Source organism: Typopeltis vanoorti, chromosome 26, assembly GCF_054136105.1.
Source record: "Typopeltis vanoorti isolate ZY-2024b chromosome 26, IOZ_Tvanoo_1.0, whole genome shotgun sequence".
NCBI lineage: Eukaryota > Metazoa > Arthropoda > Arachnida > Uropygi > Thelyphonidae > Typopeltis > Typopeltis vanoorti.
Genome location: NC_143574.1, coordinates 12,023,614 through 12,035,764, shown reverse-complemented (window position 1 = coordinate 12,035,764; position 12,151 = coordinate 12,023,614). Strand labels below are relative to the sequence as shown.

The following is a 12,151-nucleotide window of genomic DNA, read 5'->3' as shown; positions in this document are numbered from 1 at the left end:
ACAATTGAATTTTTTTTTAATCATCCCAAAAATGAAAAATATCTGATTAATGGCAAAAAAATTAACGTATTAACGTATTAACCATTGAACATTTTATTGTATGTATGTAATTTACAAATTTGACTTAAGTAAATGTTTACGGAACACATTATTTATGTAACTCAGGGTGTAACTGTACCACTTTTCATATCCGTCCAGCAGCCACCCTCTTATCCACATAACCAGCCATATCCATTCCCATTTGTTCTAATTTGCATAACATTTCAATGTAGTATTCTGTCAAATGCCTTTGCAAAATTCATCAGAATCATTGAATAGCCATTTTCTTTATCCAACTCAGCTGTCACTCTATTATTAAAAGTTAATAAATTACTAAGGCATGACTATTCCTTCACAAAGCCACGTTGTTCCTCACAGAGTATCATATTCTTATCCACCCATTCCTGAAATCTCTTTTTGACCATTTTTCCAGTACTTTTAGAACCACTCCTGAGATACTGATTAGTCTATAATTTGCTACTGCAGTGTCTTAGAACCTCTCTTATGCAAGAGAATTATTTTGTCCTTCCACTTCCTTGAAACTCTACCAGAGCTGAGACATAAATTAAAGAACCTAGTCAGAAACGTTACTAGATATTCTAATAACCTCCAATTCATCCACCTCTGTTCCCACATAAATCTCTATCACATGTCACAGCATTAACCTCACTTGCATGATATCTGCTTGTCGCCTTGTGACCATTAGCACTCATTAAGGTTATCCCTCCATGGTCATTCTTCCTCTTACTTACCATATAATGAAAAAAATCAGATTTTGCTTTCCTTACCATACTACCTTTCTTACTTAAACCTTGTACTGTTCATGAGTTGGCTGGTCACTTTTTTTCTTATATACTCCCCAATGCATTTTCTTTTTCTGCAGCTCATGCTTAATACTATTACTTATCCATCTAACTCCTACCTGATTAACCCTCCTTACTTTAAGCATATTAGTACCTTAAGTACTTTAAGTAAATAATCTAAATAATCTCGACCTGCACTCATTGTACCATTTGCTGAGGCATGTCTTCTAGATTCCCTGGACACCCCCCCCCATGGCCTATAGTAGCAACCAACCATGTATTTTGTCTTACTGGCCTCGATCTCACACCAGACTGCCTCAAATGAACAGCCAACCTCTCACCTATCTCTTATTCTTTTTGAGTGCAATTCATCTGCTGTCATCAGCAGTATCCCTCTCTCCATCCTATACAATTTAATATTGCTTTCTGTGGATTAGTGATGGCAAACCTTTTAGGCTAGCCATATCAAAAATTTGGAAAATGCTTAATTATCAGTGTGCATATCATATTGTTTCCCCAAACAGGAGAAATAATACTTTATATATTCATTTATTTAAAAAAAATACAGTCCAATCATGTGATGTTACGCATTACATATTGAAACATCAAATAATTACAAAAATGAAATGAGTAAAACAAACTCAAACACATGTAAAATAGTAATGAAAAATCAGTCATTTACAATAGAGAAAATGATATGCACAATGATAATTGGACTTAAAATAGTGCACTAAAAATTATCTTATTTTCAATAGTAATTTTGAATTGAACTGAAAAAAAAAATATGGAACACATTACATTTGATTAACATGATGACTTTTTTGTCGCTGAGTCTTACTGGATAAGTCTGAAATTGAAGGTGGGTACTTTGTACACTTCAAGCCCAAGCAAGCAGCACTAACTTCAGACTACAACAGCCTGTAATGGAACTCCTCGATGCAGCGCTAAACCAACTGAAGACAGCTGCTACGAAAAACTCAGAGAATTCTTACAAGATGAGAGAACCACTGAGTTAATACATAGAAAAGTTGAAAGAATGCAGCGACCATTATTAGACAAACTGGATACAGTGAGGCAAAGGTTGGCTGACTTATCTGTTAGAGACACCATAGGATCTCCTTTGTCTTCGGATGGAGCTATTGAGAGAAATAACTGGAGAGAAGAGCCTCCAAGATTCTACAATTGCAAAAAAATTGAGCATCTCGTCCGCAATTGCTTTAACAGAAAGGGAAACTCCAGAAATGAATCAAGATCACACATTTGTAATAAACAAGCATGGAGAAAGTTAAAAGCAAATCAGGGACAATTACTTGGAATTTCAGTAGAGGGAAGGATATGTGGAAAAGAATTCAAGGTGCTAGTTGACACAGGTTCCGAAACTTCCATCATATCTGAAAATTACTTCAGGGAACTAGCACCATTTGTGAGAAATAGTCACTCACCTTAAAAGACCACTTGAACTGTTAGGAATATCCCCCCCCCCCACAATTCACGTGTCCAAGCTGGTGAAATTGAAGGTGAAACTAACAGATTACAACATGTGTGTTTGCATGAATTTTTGGTTCTGCCAAGAACTTCTCTCACACACTTGAAGTTAATTCTAGGAAACGATTTCTTAAAGAGGTACAATTTCTCAAATGACTATTCAAGGAGGGAAGTATGTTTTCTCGGGATAAGGAAAATTTTTAGGACAAATCAGAAGTCACAGGCTCAGAGTATGAGACATTCGAATAAATAACAAGTCCTAGTCTGACAGTAAAGTAGAATTGACTGAGAAATATGGGCCATGTGGCCAACAGTCAATCTAAAGCAGATGAGACCTCAATGAAGAAAAAGGAATGTCCAGATAATAACAACTCTAAGGAATTTAAGATGCCCATAGATACTGAAATTTCAGACGAAGAACAGAATACCATCTTCAAAGGGACACTGGGCATCAACTATGATGGCTTCGAAGAAAAGAGTAGGAAAACTTATAGGAAAAATAAAGGTGACAAATTCACATCTCGGAGAGAGAGCGCAATGGGCATAAAGATGCAAACTGAATAAACAAAACTGTTAAGGAATGACAGTGAATGTGTTTTTACCCAGACACAGAGTTGAATTGAGACCCAAGCCAAAGGAGAAAAAGGTTCTTTTTCAAAAAAAAATTTTTTTTGAAAAATAAAAATTATTTTTTGAGAAAGGGGAAACCTTTGTTAAATATTGAATGGAAAATTTTATTTTTAAATTTGATTTATTCAGGATTCAACAAGAATTGGAAAACAATTAAGATACTTGAACTTTAGTATAGAAACTGATTGTGAAAGAGTATATAGAATGAATAATTTATATAATGATACAAAGCATGAATCAAAAATGGCAATTATTCTGTGTGTAGAATTATGTTTTAGTTAATTGTAACGGACACAATATGTTCTATGTGAAAAGTATGTAATCTAAAGTTCAAGGTGCTTGGGCGAGCGCTACGCTTGTGCCAGTATAAATTATCGGAAAGCGGCTCGCGCTCAAATTCGCAGAAGACGTTGACCTAAGGAAATGCGGTGACCCGGAAGGACTAATGGGAAAAGAAGGTGAGTGTCGGGCAAAGATTTGTAAGAAAAAAGAGGGCGCTAAAGGTGCGAAATAAAAAGGGTTAGCGCCCCTTGCAGAAAGCTTTTTGATCGTGGCACTTTCGCCCTTGCTCAAGTTGTGACTGTTTGCGTTTTGACCTGCTCTTCTTGGAAGAGCGGTTCTATCTTGCCTTGTGATGGATCCAGGAGAGCCCGTAGATGTTCTATATCGGCAGCCGTAGTTCCCGTATTCGTGACCGCGATGTTGAATAGGATCACTGGAAACAGAACCAGACCAACGTGGACAGATCACCAGCCGTGCTGAAAGGGGCAGACGAGATGTACACCATGTATGACCACGTGCGTAAAGGTAATTCTATGATGTTCCAAACTAAGTTTTCAAGGAGGGAGAACCCAGTACTGTATGCAGAAAGTGGACTATCTTGGTAAAGTAATGTTTTATTCTCCCTTATGTTAGAAGAAAAGCATACTGTAAAATAAGTGTGAATTGCAGTTAAGTATTAAGTGTGAATGAACAGTCTAGTGGGGAAATTTAGGTGATTAGCATTAACTGCAAAGGTCTATAGGTATCTTTGTCTCAGATTGTGAATTAGGTAGAGTGTGATAATTATGATTTGTAGCCTTTAACATAGCTTGATAGGATAAATTGAGAAGATTAGAGCTTTGATATATGTATTGTGTACAGTCAAATGAGTGAAATCTTAAAAGGAGACTATGTTAAATTTCCAATTAAGTTCTAAATATCAATGATAGCTCCTCACCTGAGTATGACTTTAATCTAATAGTGAGAATGAACGTAACAATGAACAATTTAGTGATCATAATAAATGTTCTTTATGTTTTAAACTGAAATTAGCCTGTGCCTGAATTCAACTCATCGCTCATAAATTCGGAACCTAATGCAGAGAATAATTGAATATTTATAGGCCACGATTGCAAACATCATTGAGTACAATTAGTTAGATAATTAGGTGCTGAAGGATAAGCATAAGGATAATCACCTCTATATAATTTCTGAGAGAAGTTCCCTGGTTAAGGATTCCTCGTAACCTAATGATACTGGCTGGTGCAGCAGAATAAATAAATTTGCCAGTATCTGATGGGGAAACAACTCCAGACAGTAATTACAAGGAGCTTGTCTCCAACAAGGAAACAGGACCTTTGTCCGAGAGTTAAATACACGTGGTCACTCTAAGTGGTCGGCCAAGTAGATAGATAGCCTTCGTAGTTTAGCACCATAGCTTGTGTTAAGATAGGATTATCAGGGTAATCAGTTTAAGGCAGAATTAAAGTAAATCAATTAACACAAGGATGAGATATTGAATATAGATATAGAATTAAAATAAAGAATTGAAGGTAGATATTGAAAGTAAAGAAAGTGAATAAAATATAAATACAACTAAATATAATAGTAATGATGTAAATTTTTCATGTAGTACTATCATATCCTGTACATCCCTTGAGGATACACGGCAAAATTTGATGATATATATATCAGGAATATTGTAAGACAAGGATGGACATTATCTGATTTGTTATTCATTATCTATATGAATCATATTATGAAGGAGAGTGGTATTAAACCTGATATCAAAATTGGAGATGTTAATCTCAGCTCTTTACTTTATGCTGAAGGTCTGCAAGACTCCCTGACTAAATTGAATAACTGTTGTAAACAGATATGGTATGAAAGTAAGCAATAACAAGACAAAGTCAATGAAATAGGCAGAAACATTGAAAATATCAACTGCATTGTGAAGGGAAAATCTATAGAACAAGAAAAACATTTCAGCTACTTAGGCATGATTTTTAGTGAAGATGGTAAATTAAATAAGGAAATAGACAACAGAATTCATAAAGTCAGTGCTTAAGGTTCAAAGCTGTATAACTGAGAGGGGACCTCCACATAGCCTTTAAACCTTTAAAGGAATGCAGAGAACCGACCAGGGCTTCTGACCTAATGTCCAATCCTCACCTTCTCGTGGTGCACACTGTTGGGTATCAACCTGAATACTGAACGAACAAGGATGGGCTGGCAATTTGGGATTTAGCCGACCAAATTGTCAGCTAAATCCCAAAGTCAACATAATAAGGGTGACTGAAACAAAAAAGACAAAAACTGGTGAGATATTTCTGAGCTATAAATACAAAATGTTATATTCAGGCAATGACAATCAAGGAAAAGAAGGGTTAGCCATAGTATTCAACAAAAAATAAGCTAATCTTCTTGAATGGTCTTCTTGAATAATCAGTCTCAAGTAGAGTAATGTGGGCAAATATGATAACGGGGAACTGGACAATGAGCCTTATTTGTGCCTATGGTCTCACAGAAGGTTCTACTAAGGTAGAAGTGGAGGAATTTTTTGATACTTTAGAAAAAGCAACTGACACAATGAAAAAGGAAAAGTTGGTCGAAATATGGAGCAGCATGTCAACATCAAATTTTGTGTGAAAATCGGCAACTGCTACTGAAATGTTGGAACTGTTGAAAGTGGCATGTAGTGTGGATGCTCTGAAAAAGTCAAGTGTCTTTGAGTGGCATAAGAGATTCAAAGGAGAGAAAGATGTGAATGACGACCCCAGAAGTGAGCAGCCTAACACAAAAATGATGGATGCAAATGTGAACAGTGTGAGATGTGGTATGATCTGAAAGATAATTAAGTGCAATTAATGGCTGATGAATGACAATTAATCGAGAAACAATCAAGGTAATTTTAACTGAAGAATTGCATATGCATAAGATTTCTGTGATGTTTGTGCCTTGGATCTTGATGGACGAACAGAAGCAGCGGTGGGTTTTCATGTTATAACTGATCTTTCTGCAAATAAGCACATGTTTCCGAGAGTAATTATGGATGACAAAACCTGGTGCTTCCAGTATGATCCTGAAGCAAAACGCCAGAGCATGCAGTGGAAAATCCCAAGTTTGCCATGTCCGAAAAAAGCACCATGCTAGTGTGTTTCTTTGATCACAAGGGGATAGTCCACTATGAATTCATTGAACAGGGACAAATGGTTAACCAACAATGCTATTTAGAGGTACTGAAAAGATTACGAAATTCTGTTCAGAGAAAAAGACCTGAATTGTGACCTGACAAGTGGATCATCCATCATGATAATGGACCAAGCCATAGTGCGCTCATCATGACGAAGATTTTCTGACATCACTGATATCTAGCATAATGCGATAAAGGAACTCAAGAGTATTCCAGACAAAAGAGTTCCAGGCCTGTTTCCAAAAATAGGCCAGTGTATAAATGCACAAGGAGATTACTTCGAAGGCAACATAGCCACTAATGTATAGTTCCGAATATAGATTTTTTTTACAGGTGCATTCCAGGAATTAAATTGTCACACCTCATAGCTATTCAAATTATATGAAAATCTATTTAAAAAAAATAGCTATTTTTATGCTGTATATATCATTGATATTTTTGTATATAATAATAAATTGATTGTAATTTTGTATTTCTGGGTTGTGTATATTTACCAAAAAAGATGTCCACATAGACTGACCACAGCATCTTTTGCTGTATCAAGACAGATATTACACTCAAATGTGCTTTCTTGATTACTAGCACTGTTTTCTTCACTTCCTGATGAGGAGGGATCACCAGCTGGAACCTCTGTTACTGCTGCCATATTCTAAAAGACAAGAAAAAAGTTATAAAAATAATTTAAAAATACTGGTGTAATGTACTTTTCAGAATTGTTTTGAATTTATAAAATTTAGCAAATAGATCATTTTCTTCTATTTCAGATAGCCCTTTAATTTTTTTGACTTTAGTTTTTGTCATTTTGGAAACAAAATTTCCCAAATCTCGAATATGGAGATATGTTATCATTGATAGTATGAACTGAATCAAGTCTAATGAGCAATAGCAGAGAACTCTTCTGAAAAGAATTGTGGACCATACCACAAGATTCTGCGTCAGTACACTATGCTAAAATTACTCAGTCAACTATGCTATGGATAGAAATAATAGCAGCATCTCACTCCTTCTTCAAAGAATATGAAAGGGAATCAATGATGAATAATACATGTAAATAATTTATTCAACCCACTAGAATATCTGCATCCTCCCCCAACTTCCTTAAAAATGTAACTATTGATCTTTCTCTGCTGAAAAATCAATAGTGATATCCCAAATTTAATGATAGGAAAAGCCTTTTTGATTCAAAAGAATTCCTTCAAGATATTACTCCAACCTCACCTTCTCCACTACAATGCTCCATTAAAAATCTTTTATTTTCACTTGTAATATCAATGTATCATTACCCTATTCCTGAAAACATCAGTTGCCAAGTCTCCATTATTCTTAGAAGAATATTTTTTAGTTCTAGTTCCATTAATTGTGCACTGCCAATCTCATTCATCTTAGATGACTGGTGAGTTGGTAACTGGCAATCAGAATTCCATTTTCTTCTCCTTGCAGAAATCAGGTTATACCTTTATCTATGCATGTTAAGGCAACTGTTAGTACTTTTATTTTAAACTTGATATTGCTAATGGCATTTATACATTCATAACTTTAATGTATTCTGTCTGTAATTTGCTTGGAATTTTTAACATTGATTATCTAAATCAATGTCATGAAGGAATTACAGGCAGGAAGCTAGAAATTTGTTATGATGTGGTCTAGCAGATACATAAGAGAAGTCATGTATGTTTCTAGTTCTTTGGAACCAACAATATTGCCAAACACTAATAATAGTTTGGATTCCAAGTTATTAATATCACAATAACACTTACAGCCAAGTTCTGAGGTGAACTATTTGTGGAAGATCTCACTTTCCCATACACTTCAAATATGACTTCAGGATGATAGCAGAATATCTCCACATTGCTTGAAGTGTCAGCATTAAATCAAATAGAGCCTCCCAACGTAAGTCAGGTGAAGGTTTCATGGCTTTAAGGCATAATATATACTGTATATTTCTCTTCCAGGGATATGAAAAAACAATATGGCATTTCTTCCAATAGACTTCTTTCATCACAATGAAAACAAACTCAAAAGGATAACTGCCATGTTCACATGATAACTTTTGAATATGGCAGAAACTGACATAATGCTTGATGATCAGAACTTGATGTACACCTTTATGACATGCTGGTTACCGTAACACTTAAATATCTCAAGCTATTCACAACTAATCTGCTATGATTATTCAGGATAAACCTTTAGAAGAAATAGCCAGCTCTGAATATTTATTATTTGTTTCTATTATTTGAATATTTGTACATAGTTGACTTTTCTTTTTTTTTTCTTTTTTTTTAAATGGCCAACTGCAAACCACAACTGAGAATTCTTAAGAAAATAGAAGGCAAAACCAGAAGAGACAAGATAAGGAACAAAACAAGAACATATTTAGGAGTAAAACCACTAAAAATAATCACTCAAGACACAACTTGCATGGTTTGAATATGTTTGCAGAATGGAAAATTAGGTTATTATTATTTTGTGACGCTTCCAAGGAGTCCAAAGACTCATCAAGGGCATATAATCCACCGACTACACTAAACCACCACAAATATCCAAAGAAAGTCTAACAAGCAATATCAGTGGATCCAGGTACATTCAAAACACACACACACACACACACACAGAGATGCTAGTACCTTGACATGATTGTCATGGTACTAGCCAAAGATCAAAGGAGATGGCATGCTCTTTCTAGTACCTCTACACCATCAAGCAGAAGAGGAATGACTATGCAGTAAGCAAAAATTTCAGATAAAGCTTCTGGGGGTTTCTATTACCCACGTGAAACAGTCTGATATAACCACAATATAGCTACAGAAAATAAAAGTATTTTCTCTTCTAGTTTCTTATGTACTCTATGGTACAGTTATTTCTCAACTTGGAAACACAGCAACAAAATGATTCATAAAACATGAATGCTTTCATTAATGCAATTTTGTTTTATGAATCATTCTGCTACCATGTTTTCAAATTGAGATAATAGTATTCCTGATGAAGTGTACACAGAGCATAGGAAACTAATACAATAAATTCTGTTTATTATTATGGATATACCAGATCTATTTCATACAGTATTAATACTTTACTAGTAAATGAAATAGATTCATTGAAGTCAATGCAATAATAGGATTAGTAGCCTTCTTTTCTTAACATTCTATGTGACCATTTTCTTATGCCTCATATAGCTAGAGATGATCCACTTGATGCTTGCCATCATTGAGCCATATTTATTATAAATGTGACAATTTCTCCTTATTTTACAAGAAAACTTCCCTTAAATGTTTTTGTCAGACAAAATTAAATTCCATTAATAATTAAAAATTGCTAGATTATTAATAGTATAATGTCATCATAAGTGTTGTCAGTTTAAAGAAAAATATTCATTCAGCTGTTTCCTTTATGTGCTACTTTATGTTGTTCTTCACTCTGGTTAAGGCTTTCATTCAGGCAACCATTGAGTGAGTCCCACTGTTAATTTCTTGTAAGTCTCATGTAAGGTCCACACCTCCTCATACCTTCCACCGAAAAAAGTGGCACAAAATTCCTACGTGGTCCATTATTCCATCTCTCTCTAGGAAGAAATCCATATGTCGAATTGCTCGTGATATTTTCTCCGTCATGGGAAAAACCCTGAATATGCTTATATTATACTTTCAGCCAAGTAATTCCTATATACGCAACACAAACCACTCAAAACGAGAAACGTAGTCATCTGTAAGCGAGATAATTACTTACCTCCAAAAATACTTCTACTAATTAATTAAATAAATGTATGTAAACATCACCATTCAGCTTCATGAAAAACTAGTTTTATATGAAGAGGCAATTAAATATTTAACGACGTAAGGGTAAAATACTGAGTAATCACAAAGCTTAGAAAAAGTTGCTCAGCATATAAAACATAACAAAAATTATGAACTGAAAATAGCACCACTTTTCTATAATACATAAAAATACAAATCTAAACGGTTACCAAAAGAATCGCACCATGAAATCTTACCTCGTGTTGTTGCTTAGAGTATTTGAAGGAAAAGAAACAGCCTTTATTGAACAGTGTAAGAAAACATAAGTAAACATCAGCACGAAATTATTAAACCCCAAACCAGTTACTTACCAGCGCAGCATTACTACTACAATACGTATTAAATGCTGTTTGGACGGACGATGTTTTCAAAGCGCTGTTCTCAATATCATTCTGTTTACCAGAATAACCTGGTATATTCTTTAATGAAATATATTCTTTAACTCATTTTATATGTAATGAATGAGCTAATCATATGTAGCACTTACAAAGCAAAAAGTTATTTTTTCTTATAAAGAAAAATAGAAAGCAGATTATGGAGTGATATTTTTTGAGGGGGGGGGGGGATCGAAAATGATCTCAGTTCAACAAACGTTGATTCGAATACTATCTACAACGCGCTGTTTAGTCGGTCTCACTATGAGAAGATAGGGTTTTCACAAGGGAAACTTGGAATTTTCGTTCTCCCAAACCGGTTGAAAAAATATACTCAACTAACAATATAATAGATTGCCTCATGGCCTTAATTACTTTTTCATAGCTCCAACCAAAAAATAATCTGATGGCACATTCGGATTTAGCGATCGCACTGTTGTAAGAAATCAGAGCAGTTATGAATTTTCAGCTGAATAACAAAACGTAGATTAAAAAAATAAAAATAGCACAAAATAGAAGTGTAAACATAAAGTTACAAGTAAATATCAAAAGCAAACTTTGTGAAAAATAATCATTTAATAAATTACTGTTTATTCTGTGGAAATAACTTTTGCGCCCATAGTGCGGCTGCTCGAAGAGAGACTATTCTGAGTTGGATTCTATTCGCTCTAAAGAAACTATTTCTAAGCTTTCCTTGATGGGTTCTGAGTTGTTGATCTCTGGTACTGAGCATGTTTTTCCCCATAAACTCAAGAAAATCGACCATAGAAAACCATAGAACTTACATTCTTTCAAACACTAACCATAATGTCAGGATTAGGGACTATGAGATGGCAGCAACTGCCAGCCGCTCTTCACCAGATTCCGTGTATAATTAGTAATTATGGCCTGCTATTTCTGATTTATTATAGGCCAGCTATCTCTGAATAACTGGCAGTGGAGCCCGAACCTCTCTCGGTCTTCAAACATTAGATATGGTTAAATGGCCTCACCTACTCCCTATAGGAGAAAAGGTTTTATCTGATCTGATTTCATTTAAACTCAAGAAACGACCGTAAGAGTCACGCTATTTCAGACAATAATATATAGTGTACAAAATAGGAACTACAAGGTGAAGGAAGTTGTAGTTGCCTATCATGCTCTCTTCACTGGATACCACTTAAAACTGATTGATACTTTGGGCCAGCCCTCCTCTGATTGGCTTAGCATGAAGATCACTGCTCATCAGTCTCCAAAAGTTAGATAGGGCTAAAACAGCATCATGTACTTCCTTGGGAAAATAAAATGTGGTAGCAGATTTTTTAAAATTATGAAAACTTTCACTTTTATGGTCTGATTGCATTTTGACTACCCAGATCTCAGTAAACCCATGCAAATAGCATAAATAAATTACTTTATAAATATCCAGCTCAGAGGTCTGTGTAGCACTATGGAAATGACATTTGCAGCAATAGCGCTAGGTCACCCGATTAGAGACCATTCTAAGTTCAGTTGTAGTTGGCAACCAGAGGAACTATTTCTAAACTTTCTTCGGGTGGGTTCCGAAATAGTCAAGCTTTCATCTAATAAATAGAA

General features: G+C 35.0%; 1 protein-coding gene across 3 annotated transcripts in view; it reads right to left on the bottom strand.

Moving 5' to 3' along the window:
- Window positions 1-10,634, bottom strand: part of LOC150092329 (E3 ubiquitin-protein ligase RNF185-like) — a 69,324-nt gene extending 58,690 nt beyond the window's left edge. Inside the window, exons 1-2 of one of the 3 annotated variants that reach the window (XM_090414904.1) lie at window positions 10,514-10,634; window positions 6,906-7,060 (exon numbers count right to left, since the gene is read on the bottom strand). In XM_090414904.1, the coding sequence (XP_090271030.1) occupies window positions 6,906-7,057 (152 nt within the window). In that variant the 5' untranslated portion in view covers window positions 7,058-7,060; window positions 10,514-10,634. Of the gene's footprint in view, window positions 1-6,905; window positions 7,061-10,134; window positions 10,339-10,399 lie in introns of those variants that run through there. The other 2 variants (XM_090414902.1, XM_090414903.1) reach the window with 2 other exon arrangements.
- Between the last annotated feature and the right edge of the window lie 1,517 nt (window positions 10,635-12,151).